The sequence below is a fragment of the Pongo pygmaeus genome, chromosome 19 (assembly GCF_028885625.2).
Source record: "Pongo pygmaeus isolate AG05252 chromosome 19, NHGRI_mPonPyg2-v2.0_pri, whole genome shotgun sequence".
Classification (NCBI taxonomy): domain Eukaryota; kingdom Metazoa; phylum Chordata; class Mammalia; order Primates; family Hominidae; genus Pongo; species Pongo pygmaeus.
Window position 1 is genome coordinate 92,456,999 of NC_072392.2, and position 21,121 is coordinate 92,478,119.

Consider the following 21,121-nt stretch of genomic DNA (forward strand, 5'->3'; position numbering starts at 1 on the left):
AGTGAAAGTGCCGGTAGACTATAAAGTACACTCAGCTGTATGACTGTGATTAGAGTGCTATTAGAGTAATTACTGTAATCACCTTGGGGTCAACGGGAGGCTGGGATCCAGGACACTGTGGGTGGCAGAGGCAGATGCGGAACTCATGGGCAGGTCAGGCAGGACCTGGATCTGGGCCTTGCCAGAGGCCAGATCATGCAGCTGAGTGGCCAACAAGAAGCCCTCTAGGGATGCACCCTCAGAGTGGGGTGGGCTCTGCTCCAAGTCCTCCTTTCCTGGACTGGAAGCCCCACACCTATGCGCATCCAACTAGAGGGTTACCTGTGCCTTGGTGGGTAGGGGCGGTGGTTCAGGGATCAGGTGGTCCTGGGAGGGCTGCATGCCCCAGTCTGGGGGAGTAGAGAGGAGTCGTTTCGGGATACCAAAACTTCCTGTACCTGGTAGCCAGCACGGCCCCTCCAGGCTGTCTCATGTGAGCCCGTAGCAGGCTGATGGGCAGCCCTCAGGTAAAGAAACTGAGGCACAGGGAGGTTGCATTGCTGGCCCGAGGTTAAAAATGTTCATGTTTCAGAGCAGAAACCAGAACCCAGGCCTCCTGGTCTTAGCCCCTTACCTCCACTGACCTGGCCCATCCACCCTTCCAGATAAGCTCACTGAGCACCAGAGAGTCCTCCCTCCCAGAGGTTTTCATACTTGAGCTTGCATCAGAATCACCTGGAAGCGTTGGTAAACACTGATTGCAGGGCCCCACCCCCGGAGGTTCTGCTTCAGCGGGCCTGGGGCAGGGCTGAGAGCTTTTGCTTTTGTGAGTGAGTTCCCAAGGGGGTGCATCTTACGCCTCTGGTCCCGGGACCACACTTGAGAACTGCTCTTTCCTCTAGACCATGGTCTCCACCACCTGTAGCTCGTCCCTAAGTCTGCCCAGCCTGGAAAGCTGACCTGTTCCTCCTGTTCCCAGAGCTTCCCATGAGAGAGAGCCTGATGCCATCTCTGGGTCATCCCACCTGTCCCTGGGGGGAGTACTATGTCCCCAACCTTTAAGGAACTGGGGATGGTATAGAGCAGTGGGGAGTTGTAAGTAGGTCACTGCTGTCATTCTTATTTTTTAAAATTTTAGGATCTTTTGAGCCTAGGAGTTCAAGAACAGCCTGGGCAGCATAGCGAGACCCCATCTCAAAAAAACAATTTTTTAGTTTTGTTTCCTGTGGGAAAATATCAGGAAGAAAAAGAAGGCATGACAAATACAAATACTGCCTTCTTTTTTTTTTTTCCCCCTAAGGAGGAGTTTAAGAAATAGAGAAGTTAAAAATGTAGAACTGTGAAGGAGAAAACAAGTGGCCTTACAGAAAAAGTTTACAGATAATTTTTTAACAGCCCTTTGCTCTGAAGTTTGTTTGATATAATATAGAAATATAGAAATGTCACCTATTACTGGATTTGTTCAGAATGGCACTATTCTTTGATAATAGTGCCATTTGTATCAATGGTTCCAAAGTGGTTGTACATTTATCTTATTAAATTGAACAGCCAAGTGTACTAGCATGACATTTAGTTACTGAATGTACTTTTACATGGTTTGGGGTCTTTTCCCCTGTGCTACGGGCTGTCGAATCTGTACAGGGTAGAGTGTCTCCCTATTCTGGTATCTCTTAGTCCTTAACCAGCTCGTAAGAACCAAGCGTAAGCCAGAAAACGGAACAAGCCGCTGACACTGAAAAAATAAAACGAAATGAAACAAAGAGAGCTATTCTCTTTCCTGGAACCAGGAACTCCCAGCATAGCGCAGATGTAAAAGGCCACACAGCTGATGTGAGGTCCCCATAACACAGAGAACACCGCTGGCCTCCGAGAGTGGAATCTAATCGGCCTTGCTGATCTCACTGTGGGAAGTTTCTGCCTCTTCTTCTGTGTCGTTTTTATCTCCCAGACCCGTGGGAGCTGAAGGCTGCCGAGTGTGGATTAGCACACACTGCCCCACTCTCAGCCCGTTGTGCTTCTTGGTTTAGTGTGACAGTTTCAGAATAACAAAGCCCTTTCTCCGCTCGCTGCCAGCAAGGGCGTGCTTGGGGCTGCCAAGCTGCACCCCGGGGCTCTGCAGGCACCCTGGGTCTGGGCTGTGGGAAAGTCCCGCTAACCAGTACGAGCCCTGCCTGTGCTCTTCAAAAGCCAGCAAGGGTCGACCACTTGGACCATTAGAAATGGATGGACATGGCCGGGCGTGGTGGGTCATGCTTGTAATCCCAGCACTTTGGGAAGCCGAGGTGGGTGGATCACTTGAGGCCAGGAGCTCGAGAGACCAGCCTGGCCAACATGGTGAAACTCTGTCTCCACTAAAAATACAAAATTTAGCCGGGCATGGTGACGCACGCCTGTAGTCCTAGCTACTTGGGAGGGAGGCTGAGGTAGGAGAATCGCTTGAACCCGGGAGGTGGAGGTTGCAGTGAGCCAAGATTGCACCACTGCACTCCAGCCTGGGTGACACAGAGCGAGACTCCATCTCAAAAAAAAAAAAAAAAAAAGAGAAAGAAAGAAATGGACAGGCTACTCTGGCACACTGCCTAGAGGGTAGCCCTGCTCTGCAAGGAGCAGTACCTTTAAATATAAATAAATAAATAATGTTTTTAACTGGATGGCCAGCCATCAACTTTCTATTTCTGTCTTGCATTGGCAGATGTTTCCTTCAGGGTCCACTCAACCCCAGGCCCTTAGGGCTCAGCCAAGGGACAGGAGCCTGTCTGCCCACCCAGCAGGACACACATCCAGGGGAGGATGTGAATACAAGGAGAAGGCGCCGGTTTCCTCCTCCTGCCTCATGTCCAGGCTCCTCAGAGACAGGATCGCAACTGTTTTTGTTTTTGCAAAGTCCCATTGTCCTGCCTTCACTCAGCGTTCAGGACCCGGTGTGCTGCGGCTAGCGCCACAACAAAGCCTTTCTCTTATAGAACAATTAGCAATCCTGTTGTGGGGATACAAGGTCAAGGTAGCAACATACAGTCTGTTTCTCTAAAAGAGAATTTGTAAGCCAAAGTGTTGAAAGTTTTAAGAGAATCTTCAAAGAATAATGGATTATTTTGTTGGTTTCTCCACCTGAGTGTCTCTCTCTATATATAGTAAAGTATAGTAATGAATGCATACGTTTATTCCAGCCCTTTACAGCAGGGGCCACATGGTGAGCACACAGGATAGCCTCCTTAGTAGACAGCAACAGAGGCTCCAGAGGGCAGGGATGTGCCCACACTCCCAGCGCCAGAGGCTAGACCTGGCCTCAGCCTCCAACACATAATGGTGTACTCCTTTGGCGCCAGCATTCTCTCTCGTGGAGCCCAGATCCTGTTTAAGGCCAGGTCAGGGACTGCCCCCTGGTTTGAGGGACATGAGGGCTGGGTGGGTAGTGGCGGCCTCTGTCTTCAGTCCTTCCTCCAGGGGCACAGGCTCGAAATCTTCAGGGCTTGGGCAGCATGGTGTGTTCATTCATGCCTAAGCAGGCCAGGCCACCTTTTTTTTTTTTCGACACAGAGTCTCACTCTTGTCGCCCAGGCTGGAGTGCAATGGTGCGATCTTGGCTCATTGCAGACTCCACCTCCCGGGTCCAAGTGATTGTCCTGCCTCAGCCTCCCAAGTAGCTAGGACTACAGGTACATGCCATCACACCTGGCTAATTTTTATATTTTTTTTGTAGAGACAGGGTCTCACTATGTTGCCCAGGCTGGTCTCAAACTCCTGGGTTCAAGCAATCCGCCTGCCTCAGCCTCCCAAAGTGCTGGGATGACAGGCATGAGCGTAATTATCACACCTGGCCAGGCTACCTTCTGCTGCCTGCAAAGACCTCTTCCGGGATGAGAATCAGAAGCTTTAACTCCCTGGCTTTTGCCCCCTGCTCCTCACTAGGTTTCCAGAACTACCCAGAAGATGAAGGTGGACCTAGAGCAGCACCTGGCCCGGCTCAGTGAGATCTTTGCTGCCCGGGGCGATTACATGCAGACCCTGAAGTTCATACAGCAGATGGCAGGCAGCGTTGTTGTTCAGCTCTCAGGACTGCCCGTGTGGAGGGAGGTTACCATGGAGCTGACCAAGCTATCCGACCAGACTGGCTACGTGGAGTACTACAGGTGAAGGGCCGGTGGGAGGCAGAGGGAGGGGCAGCAGTGGCTACATCAGCTTTGTTTATCCAAACCTGCATGTTGAGCTCCAGGTGGAGAAGGGCCACTGGAAAGTCTTTTTTTTTTTTTTCTTTTTTTTTTTAGACAGAGTCTTGCTCTGTTGCCCAGGCTGGAGCGAAGTGGCGCGATCTCAGCTCACTACAACCTCTACCTCCTGGGTTCAAGCGATTCTCTTGCCTCAGCCTCCCTCCCAAGTAGCTGGGACTACAGGTGTGTGCCACCACGCCAGACTAATTTTTGTATTTTTAGCGGAGACAGAGTTTCACTATGTTGGCCAGGCTGGTCTCTCGAGCTCCTGGCCTCAAGCGATCCACCCACCTCAGCCTCCCAAAGTGCTGGAATTATAGGCATGAGCCACTGCGCCTGGCCCACCAGAAAGTCTTGATAAGCCATTGGCCAAAATCAGGAGAACACGGGAGCTTACAGGGGCCACGTGGTAAACATGCAGGATAGCCTCCTTAATAGACAGGCAGCAGAGGCTACAGAGGACAGGGACGTGCTCACACTCCCTGCGCCAAAGGCTGGACCTGGCCTCAGCCTCCAGTGCACAACGGGGTGCCTCTCTGGGACTAGCATTCTTCGTGGCTGGTGCAGGGTGGAAACGCCACATGCTTTATACGTTCCTCGCCTGCCAGAGTTTATGGGACGGGATTTCTTGTACCTACAGACACAGACACAGGGTTACCAGGGGTTGGAGAGATGAGCACCCGGCTAAGGGTGCTAACAAGTTGCTATCGGGGAGGCTCTGACCTACAAGTCACTGTGCTCCCAGGGCCTGGGCCCAGCGTGGAGGAGGCACAAGGGATGAATGAGGCTGTGTCCCCAGACTCACTTTTTTTTTCTTTCTTTTTAAGACAGTATCTCACTCTGTCACCCAGGCTGGAGTGCAGTGGTGTGATCATGGCTTATTGCAGCCTTGAACTCCTGGGCTCAAGTGATCCTCCCGCCTCAGCCTCCTGAGTAGCTGGGACTACAGGCACACAACCACGCCTGGCTAGTTTAAAAAAATTTTTTTTTGCATCTGGGCCTGGTGGCTCATGCCTATAATCCCAGCACTTTGGGAGGCCAAGGCAGGCAGATCACCTGAGGTCGGGAGTTCGAGACCAGCCTGACCAACATGGAGAAACCCTGTCTCTACTAAAAAATACAAAATTAGCTGGGCATGGTGGCACATGCCTGTAATCCCAGCTGCTTGCGAGGCTGAGGCAGCAGAATTGCTTGAACCCAGGAGGTGGAGGTTGCAGTGAGCCAAGATCACGCCATCGCGCTCCAGCCTCAGCAACAAGAGGGAAACTCCATCTCAAAAAAAAAAAAAAAATTTTTTTTTAGAAATAGGGGTCTTGCTTTGTTGCCCAGGCTGGTCTCAAACTCCTGGCCTCAAGCAATCCTCCCACCTCGGCCTCCCAAAGTCCTGGGATTACAGACATGAGCCACCATGCCCAGACCAGCCTCACTCATGTAGAACCTGAGTGATGGGGGCTGAGGGGCAACACCCTCACTTAGTTGTACAAACTCATGCCCATGTCATCTGACCTCTGGGGCTTTGTTTACATCTCCCCTGCCACCCCATTCGCCAAACCCCAGCCTAGCCAGAGGCACTGGACACAGTCAGCGGAGCAGGGACCTACTGCGCCTCTCCAGGTGCAGGGTCCAACGAAGGTTGCTCTGGGGAGAGCACAGGAAGGAGGCAGCAGCCCCAGCCTTTGGAGGGCTCCCGGCTGAATGGTGGCCTGGGTTTGTGCTCCCAGGGCCTAGGCCTAGCATGGAGGAGGCACGCGGGGAGTGGAAGCAGCCTGAGCCATGACGAGCGAGTATCAGTTCTTTGGATCCCTCCCCGCTCCCTCCATTTGTTGGCTCCTCTTCAAGCCATTGATGAAAGTCAGAGCCTTTAGCTCAGGGTTGCACAACTCACTCCTGTTTTCTGGATTTGTGTCCCCTTGTGTCATAAAGCCCCTCCCCAGGAGGTCACTGCTGGACTGAGTCCAGGGGCCTCTCCCCTTCCCAAAAATAGGAGGTGGCAGGTCCCTGAGCAGAGGGAGCTCATGAAGTCCCCAGCTCTGGGGGTCCTCCCTACACCTTGCCTCCCCAGCCCGTCCAGCCCCTGCATCTCCACCATGTCCTGGATGCTCTGGATTGAAGGGACCTTGGCCCTGCTCCCCAGCAGATGGATGCTCATGGGCAAAAGTGCCTCCCTCCCAAGGGACAGAAGGAAACTGCCAGCTCTAAGGACTGTCTGTGACCTCCTGTGGCCCCAAAACAGGGGTGTCTGATGAGTCTCCTGATGCATGGGCCATTCATTGCCTGAGCCTTCGAAATCTTGTGTCAGGCAGGGGCAGGGGGTACAAAGGTATCCATTTTGACCTTACTCTTCTCTGAGCACACCTAGCAGAGGACTGTGTATGTTTAAGGGCCTCATGTGGGCATTATGATAATGACACTGATGGAATTAAGTCAGAATTTACATATCAAAGGTGGCTTATTGTTAAGGCGATTTTATTAAAATAGTGGAAGGATGGTGTCAACTGCACATCAGCTATTTCAGCATGGGTGATTGACAGGACCCCCTGTGAGTCCATCCCCCACTCCCCACTGCTTATTCAGGTTGAGGCAGAAGAGGTTTGGCTCATGCTGTAATCCCAGCACTTTGGGAGGCTGAGGCGGGTGGATCACCTGAGGCCAGTAATTCGAGACCAGCCTGGGCAACATGGAGAAACCTCATCTCTACTAAAAATACAAAAATTAGCTGGATGTGGTGGCACACGCCTGTAGTCCCAGCTACTTGGGAGGCTGAGGCAGGAAAATTGCTTGAACCCAGGAAGCAGAGGCTGCAGTGAGCCGAGATGGCGCCACTGCACTCCAGTCAGGGCAATAGAGTGAGACTCTATCTCAAAAAAAAAAAAAAAAGCAAAGGTCTAGTCCAAGGTCGGCACCTATGGCTCCTGAACATCAATGATATCCTAACCCTTCTCCCATCTTTGCTTCCATCTGTGGCCCCTCCTGTCACCTGAGCTGCTCTGCAAAAAAAGCCCTCCCCGAAGGGCCCCCATCTTTGCTTTTGGGATAGTCCTTGAGCATAACCATGCAGCAAAGCAAATATTTCCTAGCATTTTTATACAAGGCCTGCGGAAGTATTGGAGGAGATAAAAAGCCAAGGGGCTCCTCTCTTTGAGAGGCGACGGTTGAGGGAGGAGGGAGCCGGGGGTGGGAGTGGCTCTGGCAGGCAGAGCCGAGTTCTGGGTTAGGAATACATCCCCCAGTCCTCGCCCAGCTCCTCTGGGAAAACACATCCGCCTAGAGGAGATGTTTCCAGGAACCCCTGACAACATGAGGCGTGGAGGCAGGGAAAGTACATTGAATCACAGCCACAGAGCGTGGGTTAGAAGCACCCCTAACTGCATTTCCTGCTGCTCTGCAGAGCGGAGGCGAGTGGTGAGAAGAAATCTTTAAGTTTGAAACACGAACTGGGTATTTCGAGAGGTGCCCTGTGGCTGGCTGTGTCCCTCGCAGGAAGCTTGATGTAGGCAATGTGGAGTTCCTGGGCCAGGCTCTCCCCACCATGGGCCTTGGCTTTCCAATCTGTAGAATGGGATCCAGCTCACACCTATGATCCCAGCACTTTGGGAGGCTGAGGCAGGAGGAACTCTTGAGTCCAGGACTTTGAGACCAGCCTGGACAACATAGAGAGACCCGGTGTTTATAATACGTGTGTGTGTGTGTGTGTGTGTGTGTGTGTGTGTGTGTGTGTGTGTGTGTCTAAAAATAAGAATGTGATCCAAACACTAGATGTTTTGCGAGGTTCCTTCCAGCTCTGAGATGAGTCTAAGGAAACTGGCTTCTTGGTGGCAGCAGGCTCTGCTCACTCCCCAAAGCCCCCAGCTCCATTCCTGGGAACCCCAGAGACCTAGTGTGTGCTGCCCCTGCTCTGTGCAGAGACAAGGACTTTGATTAGTCCCCTTCTTTTGGCAGTAAGCCTCGATTCGGGGAGTCAGAAAGAACCTCCCTTGGCTGCCGGGGCCTCCAGCTTCCTCCCTCCCCTCTCTCCCTCGGAGCCTCTTTGCCACTTTCTGCCAGCTCCAGGGCACTCCCTGCCCACGCTCCAAACTCCTTCTTCCCCTTTATGATGTCAGTGAAGCAGAAAACCATTGCTAGAGAGGAGAGGTCAGCGACTTTACTTGGCTCTTGCAGCAAGAGAAATAATGATCCAAATACTTCCCTCTTTGGGGACTGGGAAGCCCCTGTCTCCGTGCCCCCCTCCTCTGTCCACTCTCCCGCTGGTGCCCAGCACAGGGCAAAGGGCATGGCTGCCAGGGGAGACCACTGGGCCCTGTGAGGACCACCTTGGGGACCTGTGTGGAAGGGAAAGGAATGAGGGCACTTTTTTTGGGGTCTTCTCAATGTCCGTTGGCTTAAGATACTTTGATTCTTCAGCCTGTTCTCTGGAGAAGCAGGAGGGCAGGGCCTTTGAAGTCCCTGGCTGCCTTGCCCCATCAACCTTTATATTTAGCAAGCACTTAATCCTTACTCTGGCCCTGTGAGATGAGGGGTTCCAGCTCCCTCTACAGATATGGAAACCAAGGTCTCAAGGGGTGAAGTGGCTTACCAAGGTCTCCCAGCTGGGGTATGACTGCCTTTTCCCATCAGCCCAGACTTGGGGGCAAAAAGTCCAGAGGAATGAAGGGCTTGGAGGAGTCTGGAGGTCTGCAGGGCTGTAGGTACCCTGACCTGGACTCCCGGGTTCCACACTGAGCTCTCTGATGGTCAGAAACGAGCCCACTCACCTGGGTATCCCACGTGCCAAGCTCAGTGCCTGGCACAAATGTTGTTTAAAAATGAACCTAAAGTTTTTTGTTGTTGTTGTTTTTGAGATGGAGTCTCACTCTGTGGCCCAGGCTGGAGTGCAGTGCACGATCTTTGCTCACTGCAACCTCTGCCTCCTGGTTTCGAGTGATTCTCCTGCATCAGCCTCCCGAGTAGCTGGGACTACAGGTGCCCACCACCACACCTGGCTAATTTTTGTATATTTTGTAGAGATGAGGTTTCACCACGTTGGCCCGGCTGGTCTCGAACTCCTGGCCTCAAGTGATCTGCCCGTCTTGGCCTCCCAAAGTGCTGGGATTACAGGCGTGAGCCACTGCGCCTGGCCTGAACCTAAAAGTCTTAAGTTATGGATCCCATCCAGCAAGGGGGCAAGATGGGAGGCCTTGGGGAGCCAGACTGAGTGTTTGTCAAAGGGGCAGGCACCTTAGGGGCTGTGTTAGATCTGTGGCTATAAACATCAGGCCTTGGCTAGTCTGATGCTATCTGAGAGTTCTAGAAGCAAAGGGAAGCAGGGTCCTAGGAGATGCCTGCTGGGAGGCCGCAGAAAGACACTTCAGAGCTGTGCTGTCCAGGGTGGTAGCCCCAGCCGTGTGTGGCTATTGAAATTAATTAAAATTAAGTAAAGTTTAAAATGTATTTCTTCAGTTGCACAAGCCATATTTCAAGTTCTCAGTAGCCACCTGTGGGTGGTGGCAAAGAAGAGAGTGGACAGCAGGGATTTAGAACAGTTCCTCCACTGGGGAAAGTTCTAGTGCACAGTGCTGGTTTTGACACTCAGCCTAGAGGTGAAGGCAGGAGGTGGGAAGTGACTGCTTTGTCCAGGCAGCAGTGGGGGTGCAGCTCCCGAGGCTTCAGCCCACGCATGCTGGGTGCTTGCTGGCTCTGGGTAGCATGTCCATAGTAAAGGGTCCAGTGGGTCCCAAGGCTGCCGTGCAGGCCTCCCAGGTGGCCAGCAGGTCAGAAGTTCCACCCTGCTACTCCTGACCATCCCTGCCCCTCCACCCAGGTGGCTGTCCTACCTCCTGCTCTTTATCCTGGACCTGGTCATCTGCCTCATGGCCTGCCTGGGACTGGCCAAGCGCTCCAAGTGTCTCCTGGCCTCGTGAGTATCCCTACCCATGGACCTGGGACAAAGAGCTGGGCAGGATGCCATCATCAGAGAGAGACGAGGGCCTGGCCAGCTCCAGAGTGTGGGGAAAACAGCCAGGCTGCCTGGGGCCACCTTCTGCCGCATCCTCAGCACTCAGCAGAGGAGACAGACAGCAGCCACCAACTCACCCTCTGGTCACCAAACAAGCAAGCATTAGGCTTTCCTCCTTCTCTGGGCCTGACTCTGTTGAGCAGCTAAGAAACATGGGCCCACGCATGAAAGCCTCTGGCCGTCTTAGCCAACACTGCCCCCTTAGCCTGTGCTCTCACGCCTGGGTCTCTTTGGCCCCAAGGACCTGGGCTCCATGGTCCTTTCCTAGTAGTGAGCAGGGCCCATGTCAGGGCAGGGACTGAGGCTGCCTTTGGATTCATTGCAAGGGTTTGGGGGGCACGGTGGACGGGGTGATGGCTGAGAGGAAGGGGACCCCGCCTGCCAACCTTGTCGCCTGCCTCTCTCCTAGGATGCTGTGCTGTGGGGCACTGAGCCTGCTCCTCAGTTGGGCATCCCTGGCCGCTGATGCCGCTGCGGCAGTGGTGAGTCGGGGGAGGGAGTGGGTGGTGGGTGGTGGTTGGTCTGCCAGGACACTCTGGTGTGTCTCCAAGCAGGGCCAGCTTCCGGTCCCAGCTCCTAACCTAGAATCCCAGAATCTCAGAACCAAACGGACTTGCGTCATCTGAACGGGCCCCTCTCGTTACAGATGCGGAAACACACCCAGAGAAAGGAAGGGACCTGCCCAGGGTCAGAGCCAGGATAAGACACTCATGCTTCACACCCAGAGAGAAGCCCCCGGCCACCCAGGCATGCTTAGGCTTACGCGTGCTTGGGCTTAGGCGTGCCTGGGTGACCAGGGGGCTTCTCTCTGGGTGTGAAGAACTGACTGGGTCTTCTGAGAATGGCTAGGGGTCTGAGCCTCAGACCGGGAAATCTCTCCCGCATCAGAAGCTGCTGCTTTGCCAGCTCCCCAGGCCCTGGGACTGTAGAATGTGGTGTCTGACTTGCCTTCCGTCCCAATGTCCCAGGACTCCAGTCTGAAGCACACGTGCTGTATGTTTCTGGATGTGATGCCTCAAAATGGTTTTAAAAAAAAAGGTGGAGGCTTCCTATGCAGGTCCACATGATCTTTAATGGACCTAACACTGGCGCTAAGCTGTGTGCATGAGGCTGTTCATTCACTCAGCTGACATTGTTTGCTGGGTGGCACTCGATGGTACAAGATGCCTGGGGTTGCGGAAGCCAAGAGGACGTGATAGTTGCTGTTGACAAAGTTCCAGCCTTTGGAAGCAAGACTTGTAGGCAGATCACTGCAACCCCACACTTTGATACAGTGGAGGTGCAGTGTGTGTGTGTGTGTATGTGTGTGTGTATGTGTGTGTGTGTATATGTGTGTTTGTGTGTGTGTGTTTGTGTGTATGTGTGTTCGTGTATGTGTGTATGTCTGTATGTATGTGTGTTTGTGTGTGTGTATGTGTGTGTTTGTGTATGCGTGTGTGTGTGTTTGTGTGTGTGTTTGTGTGTGTGTGTTTGTGTGTGTGTGTATGTGTATGTCTGTGTGTGTGTTTGTATGTGTGTGTTTGTGTATATGTGTGTGTTTGTGTGTATGTGTGTGTTTGTGTATGTGTGTATGTCTGTGTGTGTTTGTGTGTGTGTGTGTGTGTGTTCATGCACATGCATGTGATAGAAGAGAACACAGTTAACCAGGGGAATTCAAGGAACCCCTCACTGATTCAGAGTCCACAGACTAACCCTGGGACATGCATCTGTTCTGCCATAGTGACCTAGTGCTTGATAGGATAAGATGGGGGTGGCTTGTACCAGAAGCTCCCTAACCACACTCCCACCTTGTCCAGGGACTTGGGGGCTGGCCACTAGCTCTGGGCGTGGACACAATGCCCTCAGGGACTCTGGCACTGCCCGACTTAGCACCTTAGGCAGAGGCTTGTGCAGAAGGGAGAAGGGGGGCATTTCCTGTCTTTGCTCCCCGCCACCCCAGTGCAGTGACCACGGACCAAAGAATGGTCGAGAAAAGGCCCAAGTCATGTTTGAAAGCATGCAGGAGCTGGGACAGCTGTAAACAGTGCCGCTGCTGGCCAGGGTGATGCACGCAGCTGCCTGGCCTGCAGCCTCTCCTCAGGGGCCAGGGACACGCACAGGGAAGCCGCAGGGAGCGCACGGCGAGCTCCTCCAGGGCCCCATCCTGCTTTCTGGGCAGCCTCTGCCTTCTGGAGGCAGCGGTGGCTTCCAGCTTGCCGCTGTGAGCTGCCTTGTGGTGGCCGCCCCTCCCAGTGGGGGCTCCTCCCTCTCACCAGGCTTCAGTGTTCACAAAAACCAGAGGCCATTTAATCTCCCAGCTGGGCGCCCTGGAATGCGGGGAGCTGGGGAGAAAGGCCATTTCCCTAATTCCTCTAGTCAGGCCCTTGTGTGCGAGAGGGGGAGCAGGCGGTGGAGCTGAATGGGCTTTTGACCGGCTGGAGATGCTGCTGCATTTTAATAGGAAGCCGGGTGAGGAGGAGCCAGGAGGCTGGGGAGGGCGGCCGGCTGTCCCCGGGTTGTTGTGGAGAGCTTTTGTGTGGCCTCCCAATGCCACCCTGCTCTCTGAGGCCTGTTTTGACAGCCGTGGGGCCAGAGGACTGACAAGGCCTCCCCTCCCCGCCCCCGACCCCTACCCCTCCCTGTCCCTAGAAAGGACTCCATGAGGAGAGAGCACTGCCCTGGAGATCTGCTCCGGGTGAGGCAGGGAGAGGAGGGCCGGCAGGACTTGAGCAGCCAAGCTCCAAGCTTCCAGGCCCTGGGGCCACCCCTCGTGGTCAGCACTGCGAGTCAGGAGGTGTCTGGGGTGAGGGGCTAGAGCAGGCAGAGAGGCTGGGAAGCCCTGGAAGAAGGAAGGGGGAGGAAATGGGTTCAGCTGTGAGGGAGGGAGGCAAGGGCTGTCACAAGTGCTTTGGCCACCGAGCCGGGGGACAGAGAACTTCAGGGGATTCCTCCAGCCAAGGGGCAGCCAGGCCTGCCCCTGAGTCAGAGGGTGGGAGTGTGGCCTCTGCAGCCACCCTGTCTGGGCCCACATCCTCCCTTCACCCCTTCCCAGCAGTGGAAAGTTCCTGAGGTTCTCTGTGCCTCAGTTTCCTCCTAGGTGAACACAGAGAATAACAGGACTTACCTCAAAGGGCTGTTGCTAAGGAAAGATGAGTGGGTTCACCCTGGGAGGCACACAGAAAATGTCCAATAAACAGTGGCCACCACTGGCTTACTGTGCATTCATCATCATCATGCTAGGGTCACGGGGGTCCCTTCAGACCCACACCTCCATTTTTTCAGGAGCTGCCTGCAGGCTCAGCCATCACCTGGGCTGGTTACTGGGCAGCCTCTCCCACCTGCCCCAACTATGCTCAGTGACCTCCTTCCTGTCCCCTCTCCTGCCATCCCTATCACCATGGCATGAGTAATGCACACGCGTATTAGTCCATTTTCACGCTGCTGATAAAGACATACCCAAGACTGGGCAATTTACAAAAGAAAGAGGTTTAATTGGACTCACAGTTCCACATGGCTGAGGAAGCCCCACAATCATGGCGGAAGGCAAGGAGGAGCAAGTCACGTCTTACATGGATGGCAGCAGGCAAAGAGAGAGGACATCAGATCTGCCAGGTGTGGTGGCTCACATCTGTAATCCCAGCACTTTGGGAGGCCGAGGCAGGGGGATCACCTGAGGTCAGGAGTTCAAAACCAGCCTGACCAACATGCCAGAACCCCATCTCTAGTAAAAATACAAAATTAGCCAGGCATAGTGGTACATGCCTATAATCTCAGCTACTTGGGAGACTGAGGCAGGAGGATTGCTTGAACCCTGGAGGCAGAGGTTGCAGTGAGCCAAGATCACGCCACTGCACTCCAGCCTGGGTGACAGTGAGACTCTGTCTCAAAAAAAAAAAATCAGGTCTTGTGAGACTTATTCGTTATCATGAGAACAGCATGAGAAAGACTTGCCCCCATGACTCAGTTACCTCCCACCAGGTCCCTCCCATAACACGTGGGAATTCAAGATGAGATTTGGGTGGGGACACAGCCAAACCATATCAACACACACACACACAAGTGCATATGCATCACACATGTACATGCATATGCACACAGGTTCTTGTCTTCATTAATAGGAGAGTTGACTCCTCTCTGAGTCCCACACCCCAAACCATCCTATGCACCTATGCCAGGAGATGGAGGCTCCAGGGTGGCCAAGGGGTGTGAAGAGCAGGCCTGGCTTGGGAGGGGAAGGAGGGAGGCAGGAAGACCACGTCACTATGGAGCCTTGGACTGGGGCCTCCTGTCCCTCTCCTTTCTTGGTTCCCAGATTTCTTGGGGATGACCCAAACTGAGATGGTGGCCTCACTCTTTATTTTCTCAAGGCTTCCCCATCCTCCACTTGGGCCTGGCTGCACTCTCTGCCACTCCAGCCAGAGGGTGGGGGCACACCACCAGGCCTGGCCTGCTGGCGCCGCAGCTCTGATAGGTAATAATAGGCCAGTTTGATGTATTATGAATGCTAGTGGTTTGTGTATAAAGCATTTCTCCCAGGGTCTTAAGTGCGTGTGTGTGTGGGTGTGTGTGTGCGTGCGCGCGCATGCGCACATGGTTGGGGCTCTTGAGAAGCTCTGTATCTAGAGGGGTGTGTTATTCCCCAGTCTTGCTATACACACATTTTCTAGACCGTAAGTGCTGTGATGCACTGACCTCTAGGTGCTAGAACCCTGCAGGGCACTGAGTAAGTACTCCATAAATGTCTATCAACTTAGCAAGTTAGTGAGTGATGCTCTATTGTGGACCCCTGAGGCAGTGGCTCCTGAAGGAGGACAGGGCCACGGGCAAAGCAGGGCACTCAGAGGGGTCCCCTGCCCAGGGAGCATGCGCCAGAGGAGGGGGACGTCCCTAAGGAACAGGCCAGAGGACCTGAGCTCTCCCTGGCTGCTCTGGAAGGCGGAGGCCCCCCCCATTTATCCAGTCCCCAGAGCACCCCAGGCCAGATCTGGGGTGCACCTGGCTTGGAGGCCATGTCCTTGCTGCCACCTCTCCTGGGGCCTGTGTCTGCTCCCACCCTGCTGCATGGGTCTTAGCAATCACTTAGCCAGGCCGTGCTGTGGGGCCAGGTCCTCCAGCTCATAAGTGGCAGCCTCCTCTCAGCTCCATGCCCTTCCCACCCTGTGTCTTCGCAGGTGAGGACCTGCACCCAAGCCTCACAGACGCTTCAGCACCAACCTCATTCTTTAGAAAGAGTTTGGGGGAGCCTTCATAGATTGACCACCCGTCCCTGTAGGACTTGATCACAGCAAGACAAAATGTAAAACAGACATGAGCAGATGAGGACATGGTGTAATGAACTCCCACACACACAGCCTGCAGCTGCCCTGGGGCCCAGGATGCTGGTCCCCAAGGGTCTGTCCTAGAAGAGGCATTTGGGAATAAGAGTAACAGCATGCGCTCTGCCCCAGTCACTTTTCTGAGCACTTTACATGCATTGGGTGAATAGCATTATCATCTCCATATCACAGATGAGGCAACCGGGGCACAGGAAGAATAAGTAACTTGTCCAAGGCAACAGAGCTAGGAAGGGGCAGAGCCAGGTTTGAACCCAGGAGGCTGGCTCCAGACTGTCCTTTGCCACCTGGGAGGGACCTCAAGGGGCTGGGGTGATGGGCTCCTGGCTCCTCCCAGGGCCCCGCTGTCCTGGTATCTGACTTTCCTCCACCCTGTCCCTCTCGCCCTCACTCAGGCCACCGGTGACTTCTGTGTGGCTCCTGACACCTTCATCCTGAACATCACGGAGGACCAGATCAGCACAGGTAACTACACACTCTCAGGCCACTGCTGTGGATGCATGGGTGGCCGGACTGTGTGCCCCTATTTACCTCTTTCAGCCCTGTAGCCACGCAACCCCTCCTCAACTCTGAACTTCAAGTCCAGCTCATGCTCTAGGCCATTTCCTAGAAACTGCCTCCCTTGGGAGCTCAGGGACTGGGTAGGGAGGTCTGGCTTGGCCACCAAGGGTGATAGAGATCTCATCTGGTCATTTGTGAGCTGCCTAACGCCATGCCATTGCCCTGCAGAGGTGACTCGCTACTACCTGTATTGCAGCCAAAGTGGAAGCAGCCCCTTCCAGCAGGTACAGCCCCCCAAGGCCTGCCCTCACCCTGCCCACAGCCGCTGCCCCTTGACCCTGAGCCCCACCACTGACCAGGATGGCGGAGGTGGCGGGGCCTTCCTTGCCTCACCCTGGTCCTCTCCTTAGCTGCTTCTGTGAGGGGGGTGTGCTTTTGGTCACGGGTTCTAGATTGGTGGTTAACATGTATGCAGCTCAGTGGGGGAGCTGCTTCCCATGCAGATGCTGTCCTGGAGCTCTGGGGTGGGGCCAAGATTCTGTACTTCTCACAGGCTCCCAGGTGAGGCCAGGGCTGCTGGTCCAAAGACCACATCTGAGCTGCAAGCAGGGAGAAGACTGTGCAGCTCTCAAGAAGCCAGAGGAGTAGGGGAGACTTCCTGCAGGAGGAAGGGCCTGTGCAGCTACCGCCAGGTGGGAGGGTGGCAGGGGCAGGAGCATAGGCCCCTCGGCTGCTGTGGGGCTCCTGGGAGACGGAGCCTCACGGTGGGGTGTGTCTTTCCTGGCTCAGATCCTGACCACCTTCCAGCGCGCACTCACCACCATGCAGATCCAGGTCGCGGGGCTTCTGCAGTTTGCCGTACCCCTCTTCTCCACCGCAGAGGTAAGGCAGCTGTGCAGGAAGAAGGGAGCCCCAGATGAACCCTGACAGCCCTTTCCCCTGCCCCGGCCCCAGGGCCAGGCTGTGCACAGCTTGCTGCTGGCTCTCTGCACTCCCGCGCCCGTGACTCGGCTCCCTCCCTTGGCTCTAGAGGCCCCTGAGCACAGCTGCTGTGGTGGTTTTCTCTGCCAGCCCTCCTCCACATCCCCTCAGCCTCTCTCTCTCTTCCTGCTTCAGGAAGACCTGCTTGCAATCCAGCTCCTGCTGAACTCCTCAGAGTCCAGCCTTCACCAGCTGACCGCCATGGTGGACTGCCGAGGGCTGCACAAGGTGCATGGGGACCCTGGGGGCACGTGGAGAGTGTGAGAGCACCCAGCAGGCCACACCTTCCAGAGAAAAGCCGGTAGAGGCCGAGGGGAGCGATGGCCTGGGCCCCCTTCCCGCCCAGGAATGGAACTGAAGCCAGATAATGGGAAGTGAGGGGGTGCCTGGCCTCTCTCCAGGGGCTGAAACAGGGAGACTCAGTACAAGGGACCAAGGGTTAGGGATGGGAGGGTTGGATGAGGTTGGTTCTGGGTCACTGGGGGACCCTGAACAATACAAGGGAGGCTGTTCCCCATTGTCCAGACTCCTGGCCATTTCGTCAACACATCTGTCTCCCTGGGTTGCAAGTGGATGTCCCAATCCCATTGCCAGAGTCTTCTTTCCAGGAACTTGGAATATCAGACAGACACAATGATGCAGGGAACACATGGGGAGCACGTGAGAGCCCCCCACCCAAAAGCAGTCAGCCAGTGTATGGCGACAGCTTTCACATCCCAGATGGATTTAGTGCAGACAGTCTTTGTCATCATCACAGCTGTCAGCTCCATGCTTGGCCCTGTTCTGTGCATTTTATATCCAGTATGTCATTCAGTTCTCACAGTTATACTGTGAAACACATGTTATTTCCTAGGAAATTGACTTGCTTGTGCGTGCGTATGGATAGATGCATAGATATAGCTATGTGTGTGTGCATGTGCGTGTGTCTGTGTGTGCGTGTGTGTGTGTGCACTTGTGTATATGTGTATGTGTGTGGTGTGTGTCTGCGGTTGTGTGGGTGCACATATGTGATGTGCGTATGTGTGTGTGGTATGTGCATGCTTGTGTGCATGTGTGCTGTGCACGCGTGTGTGTGGTGCATGTGTGTGTGTATGTGCCTGTATGCGTGTGGGGGGTGTGTGTGGTGTGTGCATGTCTGTGATGCGTGTGTGTGTGGTGTGTGTGCACATGTATGATGTGTGTGTGGTGCATGTGTGCGTGTGTGGGCGGGGGGCGTATTTATAAAGTGGCTTACTGAAGAGTCCTGAGTTGGCACATCAGGGGCTTGGGTTTAGATCCTGGTAGTCTGACCTCAGGGCTAAGAACATGGCAGTCACCCCTGTCTCCTCTCTTCTTCCCCTTCTACATCTAATCCCCAGCAAGTCTTGGCAGCTCTCCTCTCAGCTGTACCCTGAATCTATCCATTTCTCTTTCTCTCCGTGGCTTCCACCATGATCTGGTCCTGCTTCTCCAGCCGACAGTGGCCTCTTGCCACTTTCTCTTGCTCCCTCACCACCCATGAGCTTTCACACATGCAGCCAGAGCAGTCCTTTTGCAAACTAGGTTGCATCACATCCCTTCCACTCCCACACCCTCCGATGTCTTTCTGACCCCTTTTAAAAGTCCGTACTCGTCTCCTGCATTGCAAGGCCCAGCATGACCCGGCCCCCGCTGGCCTATGTTCCCTCTCTTTCCTGAACAGGCCAAGTCTGTCCCTTTTGCCCCCTCTTCTCAAGGTGTGCTGCTTCTTGCCATCCGGGCCTCAGCTTCAGTGCCCCCATCTCTGGTTCCCTGCCCTGTAACCTCCTCCGCCCTGTTCAGAGCCAGCTTCTTAGTGCCTAGCGCACAGTAGTTGCTCAGCAAATGTTTCCAGGGTGAACCCAAGAAGCCCCATTGTGTTAGGCTCCAGAGCGTGTGGACCTTTAATGGTGCTGCAAGGCGCTCGGGATGGGGAGCAGCCGGGAGACCCCAGGTCCAGGCTCGGGGTAGAGGGACTTCCAGAGGAGAGCTCGGCCCCCAGGCTTTGCCCGCGCTCCTTCACTAGCTGCATGTCCCTCCTCTTCCTCCAGAACTATCTGGACGCCCTTGCTGGCATCTGCTACGACAGCCTCCAGGGCTTGCTGTACCTCGGCCTCTTCTCCTTCCTGGCCGCCCTCGCCTTCTCCACCATGATCTGTGCGGGGCCAAGGGCCTGGAAGCACTTCACCACCAGGTGGGCTGCCTAGTAAGGAGGGGAGCCTCCCACAGCCTGGGGTTCTCCTGGGACAGCAGCAGACAGGAGCCTCTGCTCTACGATTTAGCTGCTAACCCAGGACTGAGGAGGGCAGCAGAGGGCCCGGGCATTCAGCCCAACAGGCTGGCTGACTTCTACAGAAACTTCCCCAGGAGTCCACACCGACCCTCCAAAGGAGTTCGGTGGGGCCCGGAGCAGGAGCTGGGGCCCAGGGTGGTGACAGCCCTCAGGACACAGTCTGGCCTCCCTTCTCCTCTCTTCTCACCAGGACTTTGCGATCTGGAATGAGGAGAGTTCCTGGTGCTGGGAGGGGTGCCCTGGGAATACCAAGAAGGATACATGGGGTCACTGCTTTCAGGGAGCCTGCAGTCCCCTTGAGGAGATGGGCAGGGACAGATGGTGTATAGGCACCTCGTGAGCGGATCAGGCAAGAGGACGCAGGGTAGGGGGTACCCACGTGCGCACGGTCAGCGTGGTGGGGAGCCTGGAAGAGCTGGTCGTGAAGCTGGGAATGCGCCAGAATGATCTGCAGGAGGCAGGCCGGGGACCACGTTTTAGAGGAGTCTCAAGGAGACACACGTGGCCAGAGAGTCCTGGGAGGAAGGGCGGGGAAGCAGGACAGGACCTGGCTGCCTCGGAGCCTCCTTCACCCTTCACAGCCGGCCGTCTTCTACCCGTTGTTCTAGAAACAGAGACTACGACGACATTGATGATGATGACCCCTTTAACCCCCAAGCCTGGCGCATGGCGGCCCACAATCCCCCGAGGGGACAGCTTCACAGCTTCTGCAGCTACAGCAGTGGCCTGGGCAGTCAGACCAGCCTGCAGCCCCCCGCCCAGACCATCTCCAACGCCCCTGTCTCCGAGTACATGTACGGCCTGCACACACACCCAGGCTGGGTAGCACTGCCCAGACAGCGTGTTGGGTGGGGTCCACAGTGCCCGGTGGGGGGAGGAAGGCATCCAAGGCCACCCGTGGTCCCCACTACAGCCACAGGGTGCCTGGAGGGAAGGCCCCTGGGGAGCATCTAGTCACCCCTCCACACCCACATGTGCTGGTGGAAGAACCCACTGATGTCAGCAGCCTCTGCCACAGGCCGGTGGGACAGGTCCCAGGCCCGAAAAGCTGCATTTCTCCAGGCCACACTGCTCCCAGCCTCCGTTGCCCATCAGCCACTTGTCCCCAGGCTTCCCAAGGTGCTCTTCTCCATATCTGTCCACCGCACCCCCTCCACTCTATCTGTGGTTCGGTTCCATCCCCCGCCTCCCATGTGCGCTCACCCATGGGACCGTCCTGTAGAAATCTACACACACCCCCACTCCCACACCACCCCCTCCTGAGCTCTCCTCTCATCCCCGCAGGAACCAAGCCATGCTCTTTGGTAGGAACCCACGCTACGAGAACGTGCCACTCATCGGGAGAGCCTCCCCTCCGCCTACGGTAATTGGGGCTCTGGCCCTTCCTTGTTGGGGTAATACATAAAGACAAAACCTCCTGCCAACCCAGTGAATCCTGTCCGCAAAGGCAGAAAAGAATGAAACTGTTCTGTTATTGAATATGCACTAAACCAGACCGTCGTGGGTATCCCAGGCAGTCCGCTAAGGAGATTGCAAAGACGCAAGAAATCTCACTCCTTCCCCTAGCCAGGCAGGAACAAGACACAGCCCACTGCATACCTGTCATCCAGCAAGAGGACTTGACGGCACTGTTTGTCACAGTAGTCCACCTTAATCTACTTGCTAATTGGGGTGGCCATCCTAGTTAAGTAATTGCCTTTATTTGTTTATTTTTTTTTTTGAGATGGAATCTCGCTCTGTTGCCCAGGCTGGGGTGCAGTGGCGCAATATCGGCTTACTGCAACCCAGGTTTCAAGCAATTATCCTGCCTCAGCCTCCCAAGTAGGTGGGATTACAGGTGCGCGCCACAACACCTGGC

At 54.9% G+C, this 21,121-nt stretch overlaps 1 protein-coding gene across 2 annotated transcripts in view; it reads left to right on the plus strand.

Annotated features, from left to right (window-relative positions):
* TTYH2 (tweety family member 2) overlaps positions 1 to 21,121 on the plus strand; it is a 51,958-nt gene that overhangs the window by 23,147 nt on the left and 7,690 nt on the right. For both annotated transcript variants that reach the window (XM_063656844.1, XM_054457379.2), the window contains exons 4-13: positions 3,889 to 4,109; positions 9,985 to 10,080; positions 10,589 to 10,661; positions 15,887 to 15,956; positions 16,221 to 16,276; positions 16,782 to 16,874; positions 17,109 to 17,201; positions 19,022 to 19,164; positions 19,872 to 20,057; positions 20,548 to 20,626. In XM_063656844.1, the coding sequence (XP_063512914.1) occupies positions 3,889 to 4,109; positions 9,985 to 10,080; positions 10,589 to 10,661; positions 15,887 to 15,956; positions 16,221 to 16,276; positions 16,782 to 16,874; positions 17,109 to 17,201; positions 19,022 to 19,164; positions 19,872 to 20,057; positions 20,548 to 20,626 (1,110 nt within the window). The remainder of the gene's footprint in view (positions 1 to 3,888; positions 4,110 to 9,984; positions 10,081 to 10,588; positions 10,662 to 15,886; positions 15,957 to 16,220; positions 16,277 to 16,781; positions 16,875 to 17,108; positions 17,202 to 19,021; positions 19,165 to 19,871; positions 20,058 to 20,547; positions 20,627 to 21,121) is intronic.